The sequence below is a fragment of the Manihot esculenta genome, chromosome 10 (assembly GCF_001659605.2).
Source record: "Manihot esculenta cultivar AM560-2 chromosome 10, M.esculenta_v8, whole genome shotgun sequence".
NCBI lineage: Eukaryota > Viridiplantae > Streptophyta > Magnoliopsida > Malpighiales > Euphorbiaceae > Manihot > Manihot esculenta.
This window is the reverse complement of record NC_035170.2, coordinates 22,279,229-22,304,572: the sequence shown is the minus strand read 5'-3', so window position 1 is coordinate 22,304,572 and position 25,344 is coordinate 22,279,229. Positions and strand designations below refer to the sequence as shown.

Sequence of the window (25,344 nt, the reverse complement as noted above, 5' to 3'; positions counted from 1 at the left end):
TTTGTCTGCTTTGTCGTTTTCTTTCAGTGCTTTGTTGAGTCACTTGTCTTTTTCTCTTTTTCTTTTTCTTTGTCGGCCACTTGTTGTCTTTTCTCTTTTTCTTTGTCGGCCACTTGTTGTCTTTTTCTGGTAAGTGCTTTATTGCTTGCCTTACATCATATGCCTTGTGGGTCCTGTCTGGGCCATTTATATCTCTGCTTGTGTGAAAAAATCATCATTGTCGTTGGAGAGATCTATAGGAGAAGAGACAGAGCTTTTGGTGTCTTTTATTTCTTCCAATAATTTGTCATATTCTTCTTCTGAAGTACATTTGGCCATTTGGGCCATGACTTGTTGTTTCCTGGCTAGGAATGTTTCTTGTTTGGTAATTTGAATTGGACTCAAGGTTTTACAATATTGAGGTTGAGAGGACAGAAATTGGTCTACAGCTTTTGGGCTACAATTATTTGGATCGGTTTTAGTCCACCATTTTATTTTGTATTTGCGGACTAGATTTGGTATTTGAAAATTATTTAGGGTTTGGTCTTTTATTTGGTATTCTGACATATAAATCCATGGGATATGAAAAAGGTGGGAATAAATAAGCCATAATATGGTCAGGTAATTGGGCATTATCAAAAAATTGATCATGGGCTAGGTAAACTGAATCTGGTATAATACTTGAATCTATACCAAATTTATTCCACCAATAATGGAACCAATAAGGTATTGGATAGGGAAAGTCATCAAAGATATAAAAGAAAAATGAAATAGACATTTGGTCATTTTGCTTTAGAAACGTTCGTTCCCAAGCACTTTGATAATCATAGTAATTAAATTTGGTCAATTGTCCATTGGACAAAGAAATATCCTTACTTTTGTGAGGCTCTTGTCCCCAATCAGAAATGGTGAGAACTTTGGTAATTCTTACTTTGCAATATCTTATTTTATTCTGAATATGAGGATCAAAATTATTATGCATAATTATAGAATTGGTTTTAACAAGGATAGACTCATATAAAGACTGATTTTTAGAGAAATTGTCTGGAATATAAAAATGAGTTTTTGGGAAAATGGAGTTGCAAATCTGGTAGGCATTAAGGTTTGGATTTTGTATCCAATATTCTGGTTCTATGGTAAGAATAATGTCTTCAATGTTTTTGTAACTATATTCTGATTGCTCTATTGGTGAGGATCTCATTGGTGATGGATTTGGGTTTGAGCTTTGTCCTGTGACAGCTTGTTTGAAGGTAGAGGGCGTGATTAACTCTTGAGGTTGTAAAGGGGTAAATTTATTTAGTAAAGTAAATTGTGGGCTTGGTGACTTGGCTGAGGAGAACTTGGTCGGACAATAAGAGCGCTGGACATTGGGCTTAAGGGCCTACTCATTATACTTGTACTACTAGTAAACATGGGCCTATGCATGTATGCATTTTGTCTAGGACTTTGTCCTGATATTGATGATAAGTTTAAATTTGGTCGAGGACTTTGTCCCGAAAATAAATTGATATTTGCATTGGTCAAATGGGCTTTTTGTCTTAAAGAAACTTTTGGTGTTTCCTCCTTGCCTTTATCCTTGTTCATGGTGTTCCCTGCAAAAATTCTCTGGTTAGAAAATCAGCTATGGAATTATCAGTTCCTTTAATATGTTCAATTTCAAACTCAAAAATAGACAAAAATGCTTGCCATCTAGTAAAAATATGTTTGGCTGCAAGATTTTTTACATCTTTGGTCAACACATCTTTCGCAGCTTTACAATCAACTCTAATGGTAAACTTTTGATTTAATAAGTCACTTTGGAATTTTGTAACACATAAAACTATTGCTAAAATCTCTTTTTTAATTGTAGAATATTTTTCTTGTGTAGGGTTCCATATACCAGAATAATATCTTATAATATAATCTTTATGGTTTATATTCTGTTTTAAAATTCCACCATATCCTTGGTCAGATGCGTCTGTTTCTACAATCTTAGGATAATTTGGGTTACAAAGGTTTAAACATGGTAAAGTTTTTACATGCTTTTTAATTTCCTGTATTAATTTAGTATGTTCTTCTGTCCATGGTTTGTGATTCTTTTTTAATCTATTGTATAATGGTTTGCATAATATTCTTATATTTGGTAAGAAATCAGCAACATAATTTAAAGAACCTAAAAATCTTTGTAATTGGTTTTTATCTTTGATCTCATTCGGGAATTTATCTGCAAATTCTATACTTCTCTGAATTGGTATTATAGTATTTTGATATATTTCATGACCTAAGAATCTAATTTTTGTTTGAAAAATTTTTATTTTGAGTTTGCATAAAACCAATCCATTTCTTTTTATGATTTTATAAAAGATATGTAAATGCTTAATATGTTGATCAATGTTTTGACTAAACACTAAAACATCATCTATATAAGTTATGATAAAATCATATGGTGTAAAGATGTCATTCATAATTTTCTGGAATTCACTTGGTGCATTTTTTAAGCCAAATGGCATAATGTTCCATTCATATTGTCCAAATGGTACGGTAAATGCTGTTTTATATTTATCTTTTTCCTCTATTTGTACTTGCCAAAAAACTGATTTCATATCAAATTTTGAAAAGATTTCTGCTTTATATAATCTATTTAAAAGATCTTGTTTGTTTGGTATGGGATATCTGATCCATCTTAAAACCTTGTTTAATGGTTTATAATTGATTACCAATCTTGGTGCACCTCGTTCTATCTCAGCATTTTTAATGACATAAAATTGTGCGCATGACCATGGTGATTTACTTGATCTAATTAAATTTTTGTTTAATAAATCTTGAATTTCTTTTTTACAAAATTCTAACATTTCTTGGTTCATTTGAATAGGCCTGGCTTTAGTTGGTATATCTTGTTCTTTAAAGTCTGGTTCATATGGTAAAGTTACTATGTGCTGTTTTCTATCCCAAAATGCTGTTGGTAAATCTGAACATAGGTCTTGTTCAAATTGTTCTTGAAGTTTTTTAATTTGTTGTTTAATGTTTAGATTTTCTAACTGTTCTTTTATTCTCATAGAATGTAAATCTTTCTTTAAAAATTTTATTTGGTTTTCTAAATTATTAATTTTACTTATGTTTTCTTGTTGAAATAAATTAACATCATGGTAATTAATTGGTGTAATGAATTGAAATATAATATCCTGTCCTAATACATTGGTTTCTAAACCTAATTGTGTAACTTTAAATGGATATAACATTTGTAAAAATGGATTGCCTAATATAATTTGAGTATTAAGATTTTTAATTAGCATAAAACTAGTTTTAAAACATATTCCATTATTACAGATATGTGCACTTGGTATTTTGTAATCTATTTTTACTTTGGTTGAATTTGCTGCAGATAATATTTGTTTAGTTTTATGAAAGTATTTACTTGGTATGATTCCTTGGTCTATGCAGTTCATATCTGCACCTGAGTCTAACATGGCTATAGTTTCTAATGTAAAATCTTTTATTGTCAAATTGATTTTTACATACCATTTTTGATATCTTATTCTCGTAATATTATTGAATTTTAGCGCTGTTTCTCCCTCACTATCTGAAGTTATTTCTGTTGGTTTTTGTTCTATGTTTACTTTATCTTTACCTGAACTTTGTCCTATTTCTAAATTCTGTGTTAATTTTTGATTTTGTTCTAAATAGTCACATCTTATTTTTAATTGTCTTACTTCTGCTTTTAATTGTCTTATTTCTGATTGTAAATCCATAGAAGAAATTGTGATTTTTTATTTTTAAACATTTGTTCAATATCTTCAAACTTTGTTGGAGGTTCAGTTTCTTGTTTTATTTCTTTATTGATTAATTTGATTAATTTTTTAAACATTTTTCTTTTTATATTAGAATCTTGTACTTGTTCTATTTGTTCTAATACTTGATGATGTTCTGTTAAGACATTTATTTTATTGTTGCAATTACAAATTTCTCCTTGACAATTATGGTTACTATCTGTACTACTTATTGTGTCTGATGAATTGTAACTACTATATTCATCATCTAATTCTGAAGAAGATAATTTAATTTGGTCAATCTTATCTAATAATTGTTCTATGTTTTCAATTTTTAATTCTAAACCTAATTCATATATTTTCTTTCTAGCAGGACATTCTTTTGCATAGTGTCCTTTCTGGTTGCATAAATAACATGTTATATTATTTTTATTATTTGGTCTTTTGAAGTTATTTTTTCTATTATAATTATTTCTTTTAAATTGTTTTCTTCTGAAGGGTTTCTTGTCTATTTGTTTATTATATCTTTTATTTTTGTAATTATATTTTTTATAAATCTTTTCTGTCTTAAAAGGTCTAAATCTCTTCTGTTTATGTTTCTTTATGGTGTCAAAACCGAATTGTTCACACCAATTTCCTAGTTCTTTTCTAGATTGTCTATTTTCTATTTTCAATTTCTGTTGTAATTTCATATCCCTACATAATCTTATTCCTGTTAAGTTGACACATGTTATTAAGTCTCCATATGTTAAATCATCGTATGATATATGACCAAATTTTTGTTCAATTGTTTCTTTTACTTTGGTTGCAAATAATCTTAGTAATCCTGTTAAGAACTTTTCCTTCCAATGGTATGCATTAGGATCTGCTAGAGCATAAACTCTTTTGAGAAAATTGTCTTTATACCATCTAAAATTTTCTAATTTTCTACATTTTAGGTTTTGTAGAATTTCACTGTTTCTTTCTGTATATAAATCTAAGTCTCCTATGAAATGTGATATAATATTATATACTAAATATGCTAGGGTAAAAGATTGTGGTTGTCCTGTTGCTGGGTCAATAACTGGTTCACATGTGGTACTATCAATTCTTTTTGCTGTTAATATATTCATTTTTATCTCATTACTTAATAATTTGTTCCACCAAGTTCTTAATTCTCCAGTAAATCCTAATATGATATTTTCTGCGGCGTCTCTTTCTGTGATGCCAACTCTTTGTTTGTAAATATTTCCTACGATGACCATTTCTTTGGTTATTTGTATTATTTCTGTTTCGGATAGATCATCTATGTTCCATTCGTAAATATTTTTTGCATTATATTATTTTTGTTTTCTATCTAGGATTTTTAAATCATCTGGTTTATTATTTTGTCTTTCTATAGTATTGATAGGAACATTAATGTCTTGGTCAAAATCTGATGCTTCTAAGGGATTATATATAGTATCATCTGAAGAAGAAGAAGTTTCATTATATTCAGTAAGAATAGTTATTTTTCCTTTATCTTTATTAGTTTTTGGTTCTTCTATTTTTATTCCTCCTGAAGCACTAGATGGACTTTGTTCATTTATTATTTTTTGTAATAATTTTGACATATCTCCTAATTCTGTTTTTGGATTTATTGTAACTGTATCAATTGGATTTTGTGATGGTGGTATCTTTTTTGTGAAAGGTTTATTCAGTTGTTTTTTTGCTGGATCTATATCATATGGTTTTGGATTACTATACCTTTGAGATAAATATATAGTATTTGGTTTAGGTGTTATAGGTGATGGTGCTTGTGGTGTTTCTATATGTTCTATATTTGTGATTTCTTCATGATTTCTATCTATTTTTTCTTCCATCCTATCTAATTGTTGTCCTATTATATGTAATGTTACATTAGTCCAATTATTTTGTAAATTAATATCTCTTATGTCATTACTCTGTATATTTTTAGTATCTACAATTGGTTGCATTCCATGAGATATTTGGTTCTTTTTGAAAAATACTCTATCTAGTGGTGGTCTTTCACATTCATGGGCTATATCACTAGGTCCACCATCATTATTTACTTTGTGCCATTTATGTATTTTCTTTTCTAATATATTTAATTTATTTTTATGAAAGTATTTCAAATATGTAAAAAATGGTATGGTTTTTTCGACTTGTGTACAAAAAGCAAAGAATTGTTTTTTAATTAAACTTTGTTCTTTTCTGGAATAGGTTTGTAAAAATATGTCTCTTTTCCCCCGGTTTTTGTCGGACATATAGTCAGCTTGAATTTGGTCTCTGTCTAGTGTAAAGGTCTGGGTTAAGGTATTAATAGAAAAATTACTATCTTCATATGGTTGACTAAATTGGCCTTGTCTAAACACACCTTCTTGTATTTTGATACCTTGTGTTGTATGTTGAGGTTTTGTATGTTGATCAAATGTATCCTCTATTGGTTTAGTTCCAGAAGTTTCTCCTACAAAAGGTTCTTGGTAATGTGGAATAGGGGAGTCCTCAGAGATACTTGTATCTGTCTGTATATCTATGGTATGTCTTCTACGGGAAGATTCTAAGGAATGTCTAGATGGTTGATATATACTAGGAGTGGTTTGTCTAAAAGAATTAGATCTTTTAAATTTTAATTCTACTGTTCCATCATTATTTTGAATAATATAATCTATTTCTGTATTTTCTTTAGTAGGTAAACTTGGCATGGTTTTAACTGGATATTTCCATGTTTCTGGTAGATTGACATCTTTCCATTGTATCGCCTTTGGTATGTTTATATTAGCTTTGGTTTGATCAATTTTCCCAAAAAATTGTTTCTCCTGTTTGTCTATTATGATCAATGGCATTAGGACATAATCCTGTGTTCATGATTTTATAATTTAGTCGATAAAATACTTCATAAATATGAGATCCTTTTAACATATTATAATTATGTGTTAATATATCTAATGTCAATATTTTCATTATATGAGGGTCAGTTAATGAAATTGTAAAATTGGGGAAACAGTTTGAATATATTGGTCCATTTGTTAAACTAGTTTCAAATAATCCTAGTAAAGAATCTTTGTAATTAAGATGTCTACAGTCTCTTAATGCTACATGCATACTAGTATTTAATCCTTCTACTATTAATAGTTTTATGGCAATTTGTACTAATCCTATATGCATGAATCTATATCCTTGATTAATATATTTTAATATAGTCTTTTTACTTAATAGACTCATAGATTGGTTTTCAGAATATAAAGGTACTACTTTTTCTTTTGTTTTAATCGCTCTGGCTGATTTAAAATCTAATATACCTGTTTTATATATTGTATCTATTGGTGTTTTGGGAGGTTTCCAATTTGTTAATTGTTAATTATTCCAAATACTTTCTCTAGATAAAATTGTTTTACTATTATCTGTATTAATATTTAAATCATTTATGAGTTCGTCATCTGGTTGTCTGGACCTAGAAGATCTAGTTCTTCTAAACATATTCATATTAAATCCTAGGGTTTTCACATACACTTCCTTCTCTACTCGCACTGCAGGTCTTACACCTTTTGCCTGACTTATGGCTTTCGTGACACAGTTACAACCCTAAAACTTAATTTGAATAGTTTAGAATAGCTAGTTTCTTCACTGGGGATCGAGAGTAAAATATAAAATCTCTCAAATTTATTCAAATATACTTTACCACCGATTTAAAACTGAGAGTAAAATATAAATTGAATCTTAAAGAATATAATTGCGAAGAACCCATTTGTATGAGATATCATTATGTTCAAACCGCAACAAGTCAAAATCAAATCAATTTAGGGTCCAATGTTGTGAAAAAATAATTTGTATTTACAAAATATTTTTAGTTTTTATAAAAAAATAATAAAAAAAATAATTGCAAAGATATGAGATATCATTATGTTCAAACTGCAACAAGTCAAAATCAATTCAATATAGGGCGTTTATGTTGTGAAAAAATAATTTGTATTTACAAAATATTTTTAGTAAAAATATTTTTTTATAAAAAATAATAAAAAAATAATTTATTTTTTCGTTATTTAATTTTAATTTAAAAATTAAATACATTAACAAATTTATATATAAAAATTTTAATAAACTCTAATAAAAAATTTAATATGCAGAAAATAACTTATTAAATAAAACTTAAGTTGGAATAAAACTTTTGATAGTTTTTTAACACTTCGTAATGTTCAAATAGTAACAAATCAAAATCACACCAATATAAATTGTTAAAAAATAAAATACAATTGCATATATATATATATATATGTATATTTCAAAATAGTACTTTTATCACATTTATCCTTTTCTAGATTAGTATATACAGTAAAAATGCAAAACTTCATCTACAACATGACCATGCTATGCGAGAACGAAAAATATGCAATTTCCTCAAGGCATCAAATGAAAAACTAAACAAAGCAAGCAGAACTGCATAAGCTAGAGCTTCTAGAGAAATGGGATGATTTCATCTCACTTGTATGCTTAAGAATGAGTACAATACAACATTGTAATTCTGATGTTAGCAATGTAACTTAAGGCTACAACATGATCAAATAAATGAACTAATAGATTAATACACTTCTAGCGTGAATATATAATCCAGTAGCCTTGCGACTTCTCCCCCTTTCCCCTGTCTTTAGTTTCAGTTTTTATTAATATCCAATTGGAAAATGTGCAGCTGCATCTTCATGTGGAAGCAACCCACTACCAGTTAGTCATCTGTCCCCGATGCCATCTTTTGATCATCCTTTATTTTGGATGCTTGTTGGATTCAATCCTTGTAACATTTCATATTGTGAGTAGACAAATCAATTAGCAGGTTGTGTGCCAGTCCATGCGTGGTCATCATCATGTTCATTCATATTAAGATAACGGTTTTCTTGTAGATAAGTTATTCCAGCCCATATTCCACGTATGAGTAAGATGCTTGCAAAAACTACACTTCCAAGTGTGCAAACCACCTATATTTCAAAGACCAACAAAATCAGAAAATGATTAACACAACCTAAAACTTCTGTAATACCCTCCTTATTCAAAACAAACACAATTACTTTTTCCTGGAAAAATTAGCATCAATCATCAATGCCTAAAACTTTTAAATGCTAACAAGGCTTACAAAGCATAATTGTTTTGCTCATCACTGGCTCATTCCACATTCAAGTAAAGTAGTATTTGCACCCACATGAGCTCAAAAGCATGGGTTGGTAATTTAGCATACCACCCATTAAGCATGATAAATTGGCCAAGTATTGACTGCATTTCATTGTAAATACACAATCTGAAAATAACCGAGCCCTTCACACCTCAAATGGTGGAAAAGACAAGCATGGATCAGATTGGATCAAAATTTTAGATGAGCTATTGCTAGTCTGCTACTAGATAGCAGCTCAAGCCCAAGAAAGGTGGGAGGAACTAAATTCAAGCTCAAATTCAGTCTACTTGTGATCTCAAACAGGCAGACGCTGATCAGTCCTTGAGAGCTCCTTCTATCCCTATTTATCCTACTGTCCATGAGCTGTAGAAGAATACAGCCGTAATCCCATATTTTTGGAATTACAAACATATGAATATATTTTGTTTGTTTCAGCATGTTAGGAAGTTAATAATATCCTCACTTCTTAAACTATTTGTTATGCTCCAATAAGGTGAATTGAGGATATTATTAATATCCTAAATGATATCCTCAATTCACTTCTTAAATTAGTAAAACCACACTCAACAATAAAATAAATAAATTTTAATTTCCTCCACTATTACTAATATATCTATAACAATTAGCAAATGTATAAATCAATTAATAAAACCTATATATATATATAAAATATGAATAATGCCATCACTTAAGTGCATAACAATGGAGAGAGAGAGAGAGAGAGAGAGAGAGAGAGAAAGGAATGGGTGTGTGTTGTGAGGAATACATAGGCATCTTAGTCCAAGAAATACAGTTTTGTTAGTTTTGTTGGAATTCATTTCAAATTTCATCAAATTTGATGGGAATTGATTGTAGCTATACCCAATTCCATGGAATTGGATTCCTAGAATTGAAATCTTTTTTTTTGTCAAATCAAAGATACAGAACATAGAATTCAATTAAATCTCACAAAATCTTGTGGAGTTCATTTGAACCCAAATAGAAATACTGATGTACGCTCCAATTTGCAGAAAATAAATTCCTGAATAGCACAATGCAAACGCAAATCCACTAAATACTATCCTAATGGTACTTGTAACAAAAGAACAATATCAAGATAGATTATTGCTGAACATGTTCATTATTTCATGGTGTTCTTGTGACACAGCTTGCCCCACCTTTTTACACTGATTCTCCCTTTTGTGGTAGCAAGCAGGCCCAGTGGCAGGTGAAAAGATATTTTAAAACAGAATTATGAGTTCAAATAATGGGATGACCTCTCTTAATCCGATCTGCCCCTTATGACAGTTGAGCTAAATGATTGCTAGTAATTTCCAGCCAGCCTTGTCATCTATCTTCACCATTCCCACCAAACTAGTCAATTCTACCACAAAGGTCTTCTGCACCTTGCTCTCGTATTTGAAAGCTCAATTCCAAGCTATGCCTCTCCATTCCAACTTGGGTATCAATATTTTCTTTGGTTTTGCGATTGCATTTGATTACATAAAACTGAAGGTAATAACCCCTAATACCCCTATGAAGACAGCTTTTTAAGTTGGAAGAAAATATAAGCATAGAGAAAGGCTAGTTTTTATTCTCTGTAATTATATATTGACAATTCTGATGTTTGATAATAGCGAAGCTGAAGATACTTCAAAATAGTAATATGAATTGCCCAAGGACCACTAAGTTTTTCATTATTAACTTTTACGGATCAAGACTCATCAGAGTACCAGCTAATATAGAAAATCAAACAAATATTTGATCCCATGTACTTAACTGCCAGATAAAAACGTTTCATCCTTAAAATTATCATTGTAAACAGCCAGCAATCAAAATAATAGGGGAGAAAGAAAGAGCAAATGTCACAGAAAAGGGTAAGTTAGCAGGCGAAATCAAAGTTGAAGATATATGGTAGAGCATATTACCTCAAGAAATGCCTTCAAAACCCACAAACATGCGAGAATTAGGACCCCATTTACTGAAAACCCCACCTATAATCAACACAAATAAAAATTAAAAGAAACCCAGAAATCAAAACTCGTTAATCAAAGACAAACCATCTAAAATACCAATTTGGTGGAGATGGAAGCAGGCAAGACTGATCGCACAGCCTTCCTGGCTCTTTTAGACACCTTCTTGAAAACATTTTCAACGAACCTAACTAACAGATCCAAACTCCTATCTTCTTCCTCATCCTCATCGTCTTCTTCCTCCTCATCTTCATCATCCAACAATTCATTGTTAATCGATCGACTCCAATTCCGAGGATCATCTACGAGATTAGTATTATTACTAGAATTCCTCCTAGAAGCTTGAGGAAGCAGAAGAAAAGGAGGGGGAGATTTGAGAGAAAGAAATCGGATGGTCGACTTGGGAAGCGACTGGAACCAGTGAGTTCTTAGCCGGTGCCGGTGGTGGTGGGTTTGAGAGAAGGAAATGGGAGAAGATAGAGTGACTGTAAATGACATGACTCTGAGCGATAACAATAGAAAGAAGCTAGGTGGTGTAGGTGATTTCCGTGACAGTGGCGATCAGACATGAAGCATATTTGAAACTTGGAAACGGAGTTTCTCTGTGACGGCAAATGTAAATAATTCCAATTAAACCTTGCTGCATAAGCCAAATTCTTTTTTTTTTTTTTTTTCTAAATAAAGTTTAAATATTATTTTTAAGACTAAATAAGATCTAACTTAATAAAATGTTATTTTTATAATTTTAAAAGTTATTTATTATTTTTGTTTTAAATTTTTATATTAATTAAAATATTAAATTATGATATTTTGAATTAAAAAAAATTTATTATTAAAATAAATATTATATTACATCATAACACATTTAATTTTAAAATTAAAATTTATAATTTTATTTAATAAAAAAATAAATTAGACTTATTTAATTTAAAAAAAAAATTAATTAATTTTATTTCTGATATCCTCTTAGATAATTTTTTTTATCGAAATAATTTTGGAGTATTAATTCCTTTTATAATCAACATCTTTATGGTCATTTTAGCCGAAGTGATTTATTTGACTATGACCTGCATTCATCTCATTTTAATATAAAATTTTCACCATTATATTTTGTTTCGAATTCAATATTTTATTAAAGATCAAAAAGGTTTTGATTCTAAAAGTAAAAATATATTAGAAAAAATAATATAGCTCAAAAATAATAAACTAATGAGCCCAGGGGCGGAGGGAGGAGCTTCCCTTTGGTAGGGCACCACTGCGCACTGCTGCGGCACCACCGGCTGTGCCGCTGCGGCACCTTCATCCCCCTTCAAAGCATTTTTCTGTCGCCGGTAAGGCACGTGCCCCCTTGCCGTACCCCCTTGCTGTACCCTCCCTCCGCCCCTGAATGAGCCCAAGACTCAGAGAGGAGAACATAAACTCTAAACTCATAGTCCATCAAAAGAGGATCGTCGCTTCATGAGACTAACACCGACAAGGGAGGTTTGAAGGTGGTTGATAATAAATCAGACAAAGATATTCATAAAATAGTCAAAATCCATTAAGGTTGAACTTAGTAGACAATATTGATAGATAGACTCAACAACACCTTAGAATTTATTGTTCAATCAATATGAAATGACACACAATTAAAATACGGCCTACTTAAGCTAATATAGATGATTCATAATCTAAAGACAAAGAAATGGAACCCATCTATAGAAGAAATACGACCTTTCTCTATTGCACACAGGAAGGACACAGTTTTTGCCAATTTGGAGTTGAGGAAGAAAAAAATTGCAATTAAAGATTAGGGAAAAAATTTTGCTGATTTGAAATTTAATTGTGATGGGGGCAATCAAAACCTTTGCCTAGCTAGATTCAGCCTGAAAAAGTGTCAGTTGGCAGAAATTCAGCTTGATGCTTGTTAAATAAGTGTCAAGTTAAATAAACTGGTATAAATTCTCTGTCAACTAAAAAGCGCCACGCCTCTTAGAGAAGCGCCAAGCCGCCTGTATAAAAACTCACCTCGACCCTCTATCCTTCCTTCTCTTCCTCTCTACTTATCTCCCATCATTCTAAACTCTTTTCCTACCTCTCTTTACTACAAGAAACTCTCATTTCCTCTCTCCCACTCTCTCCCATTATTGTAATTTTCTAACTCTCTCATTTCCTATCAATTTCAATATTTCATCTCTCACCTCATTCTAATTAAATTATTCAACTATCTTTCATTTACTTTCGATATCAAAATGTCATTTTCATTTTCAATTTTATAAAATAAATTATTTAGTTAGAATAATATTTAGCTTAGTAATACAATTATTATAAGTAATTAATTTTTATATTAAGTAATTTATTTCTAATAAATTTTTATTATATTTTTATTAATAGATACACCGTGCTAAAAGTGTTAAGAGACAAATTTATGAAAGATATGGTTAAAAAAATATGAAAAGAAGTATACCAATTAAGAATAAACAGTTGTACAAATTTATTTCTAACATATTCTATAACTGAATTATTATTTATAAGAAATCATTTGTTGTGATTATGATATGAGAAATAAATAAATAGTTGATGCATTGTTGGAGACGATTCCGCAATATTATTTTAAAATTTTAAATAATATTTAGATAAAATTTGAAATAAAAAATTATTTTGATTTATTAATTATTTATTTTCATATATATAAAAATTTATATTATAAAAGTATTTGCAATTTTCTCCTCTCGCCAAAAACAATATAGTGGAAGAGAAAATAAAAAAAATTAAGAGTACGTAATAAATAAAAATAAATAAATTAAATTTTAAATTCTATATAATATAATTTTCACAGTAATATTAGTTTTATGAGTGGAGGAGCCGTAGAAATTATGAATTGAATATTTTTTATTATTTGAAACAAGGAGGGGAAAGAATTTTCATAACGCAGATGTGAAATATAAAATTGAGAAAGAGGGAAAATTTTAATATATTATTTAATTAAAAAATTAGAACTTATTATGAATTGTACTCTTTTATATTATATATAAAAATTTTAGTTATTGAAATTATTTTGCAACGATAATGAACCAATGGAAGTTAATATGAATTATATTTAAATAATTATTAATTTTATAAGTTAATAAAATTTCTGTTTATTAATTAAAAATAAATTTTTAGTAAATTAATAAAATTTATTTAATTTGTAGTTATTTATTTAAATAGATTGTAAAAAGATTTTCATTTAAAATTTAAGGTATAAATTAATAAGTTAATGAATTTTTGGCATCGTGGCAAACTGCGCGAATTCTGAGTCCATTTCTCAAGAAACTCTAAAATTATGAAATTCATGTTCTTTGATGAAACAATAGCTTATTAAGTTTTAAGACAACCGCTCGTGAAGAAGATTAAACTGTTTCTATATGGTTATGATCTTCATCTTTTTTTATCTTTTTTTTTTATTTTTTATATTTGAAATAAAGTAAAATAAAAAACATTAGAAGTTGAAAATTTTGTTTTGATTTATTTATGAAATAGTGAAAATGGTAAAATTAAAATTTCAAGATTAATGATAAATTAGTTAAAAATAAAATTTGAAATTTAATTATTGAGAATTAGATAAACTTTTAATAATTTTTAGAATTTGACTAAAATTTAAGCGTTGAGATTTAATTATAAAATGTAAAAATAAATTTTGAATTAATTTTACGATCCAATTATATTATACCACACTTATTCTCCTTAGACTAATGAACAAAAATTTGTAAAGTTGAGATTTGAAATTAGGCTATTCAACATTGATGAGTCCCAAATTAATCTAATAAAATAATATTAAATCTTAAAAAATAAATTATTATCAAATTAATGTGTTTTATCAAAATTATTTATTCAATTCTATTTTTTAACCAATCAATTAAAACAAACATTTTTATTTTGTAAAAAGCTAAGAAAAAAGCGAATGGATTTAAATGAATTCATTACCATCATTAATGGTATTTTATTTGATATATATTAAATATTTGATAAATTATGTATATTATATTTAATAACGTATACAAAAATAGAATCCAAGATCGTGACACGTATACACTTGAATCATCAAGTCTGGTCGGACCGAACAGTAAAAAATCCGACTTATTGAGTATAAAAAATCAGACCAGTAATACCTCTGAGTTTACCAAAACTCAGAATGAATAGACCAGTTTCTTCAAAGATTGGAAAGGGTAGGCCCGTTCTATAACGAGACTTTGAAAGCTGATATGACCGATCTTAGTGACTAGAAAGAGCTCACTCCTATATAGGTCGGATGAGTCCGGCACGACCTAATGATGTCAGGGTAAGGATGCCGACCGCTTACGAGTTGATCGTCTTTTTGGTACAGCACAAGAATTATAAGTGCGTGTGCAGAGGGTACAAACCGACGAGTCTCACATTTATTGTCATATAGCCCATCATTAATGAACCGTCTGATACGCCTATACAAAAGTATTTCTGCCCTGTCAGAAGGGAACACAGTACCAGGGGCATCAACTTTATTCAGAGATATTTATACATCGAATTAACCCTAAAAAGGGATTACTCCTTCTGGAGGAGGGGACCCTATCTCTCTCTCTTTCTGGTGGTCACACTGAGAGAACCCAGAATCACCATTCTCTTCTCTTTTTTGTTTTACTTCCCTTAACTCCACTAAATTCTTATGTCTGACTTGAGCGTCGGAGGGTCTCCACTGAAAACTTTTCCGGTAGACCCCTAACTGTCTTCTTTATTTTACAAGTCTCATTCCTCAAAGCCAAGCATGGAGGGATCCAAATGACCCATCATAGATCGATGATCAACCCAGCAAATCAGATCTCTGTCTAGGTGTCCTCATCTGGACGCTCCGCCGGATCTCAGACCTCATTAATTGGCACTGTCTGTCGGGACAAAAGAGACTATATTGTCGTCGAAGTTTCCAAATAAAACTCATTGAGATTCATATGGCAAATAGAGAAAAGCTAATATCCAAACAACAAGGAAAACCGAAAGGAAGAGAGAGAGAGTGAAAGACCCGAAAATTGCTAACGACATCTAAAAACCATATGGTGAAAGTCAGAAAAAGGCAGACATCAATGTGAGAAGGGAATGCGACAGAAGGGCAATCCACAGGCATGGAAGAGAGGTGACATACGCGAGTTAACCAAACTACACAATTATCTCTTTAGTTCAAAATATTTTTGTCATCATGACTAATTTCAAACATTAATCCTTCTGAATATATGCTAAAGCATGATAGTATTTTAGAAACAGCTAAAAAAACTCTCATCAGTGATTAATATTAATATGAATTCTTTAAGGAAGGGATTATTTACTTAAGCATGCTGCTATGAGAAGTAAAAATTACGGAATGATTTATGCATGAGAAACATTATTTATCAGATTCTTTAGAATTATATGAGATGATATAGTTGGATAAAATTAATATTTGCATTCAATTGTAACATGAAACTAAATATCTTACTGTTTAAATTAACAACAAGTATTCTCGTTACATATACTCTGTGCAAACTTTAATTTTGACGATAAATTTTAAAAGTAAGAGCAAGGCTAATAAGTCTGGGAGCCACGACCACAAAATCAGTTGAGGGAGTGAAAACCCTAATGAGGTGAGTGACTGGTCTCGAAAATAGACCGCTGACACCATAAAACTGATTAAGGAAATGAAGATCCTAATGAGATGGGTAACCGGTCTTGGAAATAGACCGCCGGCACCAAAAAACCGGTTGAAGGAGTGAAGATCCCAATGAGGTGGGTGACCAATTTCGAAAATGGATTGTCGGCACCATAAAACCGGTTAAGGGAGTGAAGGTCCCAATGAGGTGAGTGATCAGTCTCGAAAATAGACTGTCGGCACCACAAAACCGATTGAGAAATTGAAGATCCTAATGAAGTGGGTGATCGGTCTCGAAAATAAACCCGAGACCGCTGGCACTACAAAACTGTTTAAGGGAGTGAAAACCCCAATGAGGTGGGTGACCAGTCTCTGAAATAGACCGCCTGCACTACAAAATCGATTGAAGGAATGAAGACCCCAATGAGACAGGTGACCGGTCTCGAAAATAGACCCAGGCACTAAAAAGCCAAGTTGAGAAAAAAGAAGTCTGGAAGCAGACTAGTGAGTCAAAGAGCTTGGACGATCAAGAGCAAAAGTACTTGAAAGTGCTTAAGGGCAGTTAGCCTGAAAGAGCAAAAACACTCTGAAGACGCTTGAGGGCAAATAGCCCAAAAAGTATTGGGTAATTTACGATTTAGTCTCTGGGTATTGCCATTATTAACAAGTCAGTCCCTGTATTTTCAGAAACCTATTAAAACGTCCTTATGTTTTCTCTCCGTCAACGAAATAGTCCTTCTGTCTATTTTTGCCGTTAAAAATATAGTAAAAGACTAAATTACCCCCAATTATTTTTCTCCTCCTCCTCCTTCCTTTTCTTCTTCATCAATTCTTCTTCCTTTTGCTTCTTCTTCTTCTGCTTTTTCTTCTTCTGCTTTTTCTTCTTCTGCTGCTTCTCCTTCTGCTTCTTCTCCTTTTTCTTCTTCTTCTTCTGTTTTTTCTCCTTCTTCTTCTGCTTCTTCTCCTTTTTCTTCTTTTGCTTCTTTTTCTTCTTTTTCTTCTTTATCTTCTTCTTCTTCTTCTTCTCATTCTTCTCCTTCTTCTTCTTCTTTTTCTTCTTTTTCTTCTTTCTCTCCTTCTTCTTCTTCTCCTTCTTCTTCTTCTTCTCCTTCTTCTTCTTTTTCTTCTTTCTCTTCTTCTTCTTCTTCTTCTTCTTCTTCTTCTTCTTCTTTTTCGGAGGAGGAGGAGGAGGAGGGGGAGGAGGAGGAGGAGGAGGAAGAGGAAAGAAAATATAGGGACTATTTTGTTGATAAAAAGAAACAATAAGGATGTTTTAATAGATCTGAGAAAAGATAAGGACTATTTCGTTGACAAAAAGAAACAATAAGGACATTTTAATATATTTCTAAAAATATAGGGAGAGACGATTTCGTTGACAGAAAGAAACGATGAGGAGGGACTATTTCGTTGACTTAAATAAACAACAATAATGTTTTAATAGATGTGAGAAAAGATAGGGACTATTTCATTGATGAAAAAAAATAATAAGGACGTTTTAATAGATATGAAAAAAGATAAAAATATTTTAATAGATTTTTAAAAATGTAAGGACTAACTTGTTAATAATTACAATATACAAGGACTAAATAAATGGTTTTATTTGAGGGTAAAATTGGATTTTAAAAATTTTCTCTCTCCTCCTTTATCTAATTTTAACGGAAAATAGGACGGAAGGACTATTTCGTTGACGGAAATAAAACATAAGGACGTTTTAATAGGTTTCTAAAAATACAGGGATTGACTTGTTAATAATGGCAATACCCAGGGACTAAATCATAAATTACCCAAAAGTATTTAAGGGCAGATAGCCCGGAGAATGCAAAGAGTCAAAAAGTTCGGATAATAATCAAGGCTAAAGAGCTCGACAAATAGCCAAAATACTCAGGAGATACTTGAGGGCAAATGGCCCAGAAAGTGCTTAAGGGCAGAGAGCCCAGAAGATAACAAAACAAAAGCGCTCGGATAACGAGTCAGGGCTAAAGAGCCCGAAAGAACAAAAAACTAAACAGTTCAGACGAAGACTCATGCTAAAAGCCACAAGAAAATATGGAGCAAAAGTGCTCGGACTATGGACTAGGGCTAGAAGAGTCCGAAATGTGACAAAAGCAAGAAGAGCTCGAATAGAAAAATCAAGGCTAGGAGCACGAAATATGCAAAAAAGTAAAAATACTCACAAATGGATTAAGGGCAGAAAAATCCGGAAGCATGCTCAAGGCTTAGTACTCATAAAACGCAAAAGAGCGAAATGCTCAGAGAAAGGAGTAAGGGCTAAGAGCCTGAAAGAGCAAAAGGGCTCAGATAAAGAATGCAAAGAGCAAAAAACTTGAGAGAAAAATTAGCGCTAAAGTGCCTAGAAGACCACTAGGAGCCTAGAAGACCACAAGCAAAAAGCACTCAGAAAAGACGTGCATCACAAGAAATTAAAATTTCTACAACAAAAGCAAGGGAAAAACAAGCCTACCACATATTTATAAATAAATTACTCTTAAACTTTCTTAGATGAAGCAAGAATTCACCAGATAATCAAGATACGACCTTCCATGAAAGAGATCCAAGAAGGCAGACCACTGAGGTTAGGTCGAAAGGCTAGACCACCAAAGACCAACCTTTCAAAATGAGAACCACCGACATCAGATCGTCCATGGAAGACTAGCAAAGGTTAGATCTCCCAAAAGGAAGATCGTCAAGGTAACACTTCGAATAAAAAGACCTCCATAAGCAGGGATGAGATTCACTCCTATATTTCGACCTATGATGAGTCGATTAATTCAACTAATTATAATTCTTAAGTGCCAGCCAAGTGAACAGGTGGCGCCGAATTAGAAGGGCGGGTTCCCTTTCCCGACGGTCATAAATAACCATCGGAGAAGCAAAAGAGCAATTGTATAATGTATAAAAAAATAGGATCCCCCAAAATCGTGACACGTGTAAACGTGAATCATCAAGTCTGGTTGAACTGGACAGTAAGAAGACCTATTGAGTACAAAGAATCAGACCAGCAACATCACTGAGTTTACTAAAATTCAGACCGACCTCTTCAAAGACCGGAAAGGGCGGGTCTGCCTCTTTAAAAGCCCGTATTAAACGAGGCTTTGAAAATCGATGTGGCTGACCTTAGTGACGGAAGGAGCTTACTCCTATGTAGGTCGGATGGACCCAGCACGACCTGATGACGCCAAGGCAAGGATACCGACCTTTTACTAGTTGGTCGTCTCCTTAGTACAGCACAAGGATCATAAGTGCGCGTGCAGAGGATACGAACCGGCCAACCCCGCATTTATTGTCATGTAGCCCATCATTAATGTATCGTCTGACATACCTACACAAAAGCATTCCTACCACATGGCACCAGAGGCATCAACTTTATTCAGAAATATTTATACAACGAATTAGCCCTAAAAAGGAATCTCTCTTTCTAGAGGAGGGGACTCTATCTCTCTCTCTTTCTGACGATCACACTGAGAGAACTCGGAATTACCATTCTCTTCTCTTCTCTGTTTTACTTTTCTTAACTCCACTAAGTTTCCATGTCTGATTTGAGCATCTGATTTGAGCGTCAGAGGGTCTCTATTGAAAACTTTCCTGGTAAATTCCTAACTGCCTTGTTCATTTTACAGATCCCATTCCTCAAAGCCAAGCGTAGAGAGATCCAACAGACCCATCACAGATCGATGATTAACCAAGCGAATCGGATCTCTGCATAAGTATCTTCATCTAGATGACCCGCCGGATCTCATATCTCATCAACATTAATTAAATAAATAAAAAAAAGTAAAATTTTTAAACCACATACATAATAATTAAAAATTATTTTTACAATTATTTTTCATATGTTTATACATAATTTTTTATTATAAAAAATAATATTATAATTATCTTAATTATAATTTATATTATATTTAATTGTTTTATTATGTTAAAAGGTTATAAGTAATAAATTTTAAAAGGATAATATAATCTAAGTGAAAAATAAATGCAAAATAGTTAGCCACTAATAGTAAATGGATTAAAGTTTATCCAAAATATAACTGATACACATCAGTTATCTATAAGCTATTAGCTAGTTTTTCAAACATTTACTAATTGCATTGGTTTAACCGTTTGAATGTCCGTCAATATCCGCTTCATTCAATGGTTAAACCAAACACCACCTCAATTCATACCCAGAACTCAATCCCAAGCACTTGTGTGAAGGAAAATGACTTCAAAATACCACTAAAAGACTCAAGACAGGGAAGTGATTCACAACCTACTTGAAAGATGTAAAGAAATATACATTTATCCTTGAAACGTTTAAAAATTACATGCACAAGCATGGAAGCATCTTACAGATCACCCCTGAAAAATGGGTCACTTAAGAATGGATTGGAGAATGTTCCTCCTCCATTGGGGAAAAGAGTGAGGAAACAGATAAGGCCAAGAACAATGCCCCAAGCATATCTTTCATTTCCCAAAGGAGTAATCTCATCTTTAGCAGGTACTTCCTCACCGCCTCGAAAAAAGGTTGCGAATAATCCCCAGGCCAGACACAGGACACTTCCACTTAGACCACCAATGCCCAGCAACAGGGATGTTGCAAAAGAAAGCACAGCAGCTGTGCTTCTTCCGAACATAGCTTGCGCTATGCGACCGCCTTCAAGTCTTCCACAGGGCAACAGATTCAAAGATGTCACCACCATTCCTGCAGATGCATAAAATTTTCAGGAGTCTAGATCTCAAACATGGGTGTCTATAGCTTTGGTTGTGTTATGATAATGATTGCTAATGAAACTACTGTCCCCAATAAACATGAGGATCAAAATAACAATTCGGAAAATGGAAAGGTGCAGGAGGCTCAATGTAGACTATTCGCCAGAACATATAAGTTCAGAGAATATGATTACTGAAGTTTGAAGATGCAACTGTTCTAGTTTGAGTTTTAATCATTTTAGATTTTGCATTTTCATAGCAAGCAAATGCAATGTGTATATTCACAGCATGATAATTATAATAGCAACGACGATTAATAAATGAATTTGTAAAAATATTTTTCTAATGGATCCATCATTCTTCAGTTTCATTTGCCAGCTTGAGCAGATACAATAGTTCACAAAGTCCATATCAGTCAACAAAGGTGATTATAAAGCTTCTACTTCTTGTTATTGTTTGTAATATGACCTCAAGCATAGTCCTGAATAAAAGCTCACAAGATGATTTAAAAGCAAACGTTATACAAGTCAGTTTACACCTGGCCTGCAGAGCTGCAGCTAACTGATGTACAAAAGGATCCGTATCCTTCACTAATATTCTTTCAACCAAAAAAAAAAGCCCAAATTCACCTTGATACTTGTTAGGGATGTTCAATTTAGCTTATTTCAATTTTTTGTCTAAATTTAAATTGACCAAGCAGTTTCAATTTAAACTCAACTTAGCCCAAAAATAAAGAAAATCAAGAAATTGAGCTTCTTGATTTTTGAGCTAAATTGAGCTTAAATTGAAACTTTAGGGCTAATTTAAACAAAAATTGAAAATGGGTTAAATTGAACATCCCCTATAAATACAGGAGCACCTTTTAACTGGAAACTGTTACCAATACTATCTTGACTGAACTTACCCTAAATCTCTAGCATTCTTCATGACCATTTTGAGTATTGACACTTAATTTATCAAAAGGTGAAAAACGAAAGTAACAAGTTGCCGAACAAATTTATTCCTTTGCTCAATAAATTGTCTCATCTCGTATCCAGCAAGAGGGAATTGCATCCATAATAGAGACCCAAAAGATCAAGGGACTTACCTAAAAGTCCAGCAAAAGCAAGGGGATCAACAGGAACCCCCACACCCTCCACTGCATAAGGCAATACATTTCCAAGGTCATCTGTATAAGGTCCAATAACATATTGGACAAAGGAAAGTAAGGGATTATTGTAGAAGAATTGTGGCCTTATATACCTGCATGAGCATAAAAAAAACGTAAGCATTAAACTAATCGAATAAAAAATGAGGGGTTTAACTATAATATATGGAACAATGTATTGATAGAATCCCTGGCATAAACTGTTTTATCACCATTGGGACATGTTACAACTTTTCAAAATCAAGAATAGCATAAAAAAGTTCCCAGCATTTTGAACCTTTTTTTTTTCCTTCAGTGTGACAAAATTTGAAACACCAACATATTTACGTCTTAATATTGCTAAAATGCAAGACCCAGGCTATTGATAAAGAATGAGAAACAGGATTGGACTGAAACCTTCATTCCTATCCCTTGAGGATCTAACAACCCAGAATGGAAAAATTGGAAGAAAAAAAATGTTGCTTATTTGGTTCTCACGTCTACAAAGGCTGGTGTTAATGACCAAGAACATGAATGTGGGGCAATTTCCATTCTTTGTAACCAAAGGGGACCTAAATAATACCATTTTGGCATTAATTCCTTGTTTCTCGTTTATTTTTCACAGTTCATGCACCATCACTGCACAGAAGTTCAATAGGACACTAGGTGTTGATTTTCTTATTCATTTTAATTTTGCAAAGGATGATTAGCTGACAATTTGAAATCCCTACCATATCGAGTAAGAATCCTTAATCTCAAAGAGGGGGAAAAAATCAAAAGGAAACATGGAAAGCTTACAAGGCATTATCGCCACCATTGAAACTACCATCAGCTACAAAAGCAGCAATTGCCAGCGCTAATGATGTCAAATATGCACTGGCTGTGCGTGCCACTGGAATATCAAAAAGAGCTTTTTTGTTCGGAAGCAAGGATTCGTAGTTATTCATGACCCCCAAGCATCCTGTCCAATTGGATGGAACAAGAAAAGATGGGCTGAGTTTAACACCATAACGAGCTGCTGTAACTCTTGTTGCTATCTGCAAAAAATGAAAGATATTTCATTCAATTGAGTACAACTGGTTTGCGTGAAAATAACATCACTTGATCATTTCAAGAAGACAAGAACGTGACAAAACTTTAAATAAATGAAAAATTATACTCTTACTGAAACAAAACTGCACTCTTACTATACTTACAATATGTATCACAGAGATTGAAGGAAATTAGAGGAATGCATACCTCAGAAACTCCTAAAATGGAGAGAAAACCACCAAAAAGGGGAATAACATCAGCTATGTAGTCGTCGATAGTTGCATCTGGTTTAAGGAAGAAGCCACTCATCAAAGCTATGGTCCCAAAAGTTGCAACACATAAAGCTACAGCACTCAGATAACCCCAGGGTGTACTCAGCTTGGTTGACTCAAACTGGAGATCCATTTCTGACTTTGGTTGCACCACACAAGCCTTAAGAAAACAAGACTTGTAAGCAATAAAGGAAACAATAACAATCTTTTCAGAATTTAGCTTGGTTGGCTCCACTAATCTACTAGCAATGCACTTGTAAGGAGAACATACAAGTACATTTAGAAGTAAAGATGCTTAAAATAACATGGTTAATTTTATAGTACCTGTTTTGTAATTTCATCATTTTTTTCCTCCATGAACCATACAACGACCTCCCTCCCTGCTGCTTCAGACAGTTTTTTCTCCAGTTTAGGAATGACCTCATCAATTGGTCTTCTTAAATTTCCAATAAAAATCCCTCCATCACCAAATCTTCGAACATCCGTTGCAAAGAATGTATCAAATCCAAAACAGCTCTTTAGCTGCCATTTCAGGATAATTAAACGAGTATTAGATAAAATTTTATACATTTGCAAATAGATTTCACAACCCTCACTACAACAGCAAAATCTCCTTTGTATTGCTAGATGGGAAAATCAGAGTCAGACTGAATATGCACCGAGTCCCAGGCAACCCATTGTAACTATCATATTGAAATCAGATGAAATCCTATATTCAAAAAAATTATGATGAATCTGGATAAACAAGATCACAAAGATATCTCCATAAATATTGGTGTTGGTTGACTATTAATTTTATGAAGAAATATGATTACCTTATTGAGATCAAGGGCCTTAAAAGTCTCCTCAGCCATCTCCAGCCGCTCCTTCTCTCTAGCCAAACTATTACGAACTAAGCTATTAAAGAATCCCATAATTGGATTATCACTACTTTGCCTGTCAAGTTCCTTGAGCTTCCTATCAGCTCTCTTCTTCTCCAGCTTTATTGCTGCCTCAATCGAGGGATTTCCCATAAACTTCTTGAATTCCTCATCTGTCTTCCAATCCATTTCTTGTTGTTTCTCTTTTTCTTCCTCCGAATCAGTTTCCTTGCTCGTTCCCATTTCGTGGCCAGAGGCTTCACTCGCCCTTTTTATACTCTCATTCTCTTCAGTAACCACAGCCACAGAAGATGAAGTCTTCTCACTTTCTTGCTCATCTTTAACTGAGAATTTAATAGGCTGTGACAAATTTTCTCTTGTCACAATTGAGAATGAAATCTGGGTGTTTTGCCCAAACGAGTGCTTTGCAGAAGATGATACAGACAGCTTCTTTCTAGCTCCACTTTCATGCTCATTTCTGATTGTGAATTTGAGGGATTTTCTTGGTTTGTTCCTGGAACATATTGAAAAAGAAAAACTGCTAAATGAGTTGTTCTGGTTCTTGTTGTTTCTGTGAGAACAGGGAGATAGAGAAGAATAGGAAGCAGTGAAGACAGTGGCAGCCATCAGAGAAGTTGAAGAATGTATCCCGATAAGCCATGGTGAAGCAACTTAAAAGGGTTGATCCTGTATTCTCTGAATAGACATCTACAAAGTCTAGAAAGTTGGAGAAGTGTAACAGGTGGCCTGGGTGCTGAAGATGGTGACAAAAATCACACGACCCCGCCAGGAAAATCCTTAGAAAAGTTCTGTGGCTCATGAACTCCACTAAGAATTTGATGTTTGATTGAAGGGTGATAGCTGCCCTGGTTGGATGATGAGTAAGAAAATAAATATCATTTTAATAATAAAGAAATTTGAAAATTCAAATTATTTT

The 25,344-nt window shown here is 32.4% G+C and overlaps 2 protein-coding genes across 2 annotated transcripts; both read right to left on the bottom strand.

Annotated features, from left to right (window-relative positions):
• Nucleotides 1-8,157: 8,157 nt before the first annotated feature.
• Nucleotides 8,158-11,423, bottom strand: LOC110624126 (protein SHORT HYPOCOTYL IN WHITE LIGHT 1). The gene is made up of 3 exons (XM_021769231.2): nucleotides 10,917-11,423; nucleotides 10,773-10,838; nucleotides 8,158-8,674 (listed from the first exon to the last, which is right to left on the bottom strand). Exons 1-3 carry the CDS (start codon nucleotides 11,313-11,315, stop codon nucleotides 8,522-8,524), a joined length of 618 nt encoding a protein of 205 aa, XP_021624923.1. The 5' UTR covers nucleotides 11,316-11,423; the 3' UTR covers nucleotides 8,158-8,521.
• Nucleotides 11,424-20,681: 9,258 nt separating this feature from the next.
• On the bottom strand, nucleotides 20,682-25,243 carry LOC110625221 (probable zinc metallopeptidase EGY3, chloroplastic). The gene is made up of 6 exons (XM_021770819.2): nucleotides 24,363-25,243; nucleotides 23,872-24,069; nucleotides 23,483-23,707; nucleotides 23,042-23,280; nucleotides 22,205-22,359; nucleotides 20,682-21,109 (listed from the first exon to the last, which is right to left on the bottom strand). The coding sequence occupies exons 1-6, from the start codon at nucleotides 25,032-25,034 to the stop codon at nucleotides 20,754-20,756; spliced, it is 1,845 nt and encodes a 614-aa protein (XP_021626511.1). The 5' UTR covers nucleotides 25,035-25,243; the 3' UTR covers nucleotides 20,682-20,753.
• Between the last annotated feature and the right edge of the window lie 101 nt (nucleotides 25,244-25,344).

Bases quoted from the DNA above. Each gene is read 5' to 3' on its own strand.
- LOC110624126 (XM_021769231.2), bottom strand. From the start codon at position 11,315: ATGTCATTTACAGTCACTCTATCTTCTCCCATTTCCTTCTCTCAAACC. The intron at 10,839-10,916 runs GTATTTTAGATG...TGTTGATTATAG, and splicing joins CTTCCATCTCCACCAAATTG to GTGGGGTTTTCAGTAAATGG. The intron at 8,675-10,772 runs GTAATATGCTCT...TTTGAAATATAG, and splicing joins TTTTGAAGGCATTTCTTGAG to GTGGTTTGCACACTTGGAAG.
- LOC110625221 (XM_021770819.2), bottom strand. From the start codon at position 25,034: ATGGCTGCCACTGTCTTCACTGCTTCCTATTCTTCTCTATCTCCCTGT. The intron at 23,281-23,482 runs GTATGCATTCCT...CATTTTTTGCAG, and splicing joins CCATTTTAGGAGTTTCTGAG to ATAGCAACAAGAGTTACAGC. The intron at 21,110-22,204 runs GTAAGTCCCTTG...ATGCATCTGCAG, and splicing joins TGCTTTTGCTGGACTTTTAG to GAATGGTGGTGACATCTTTG.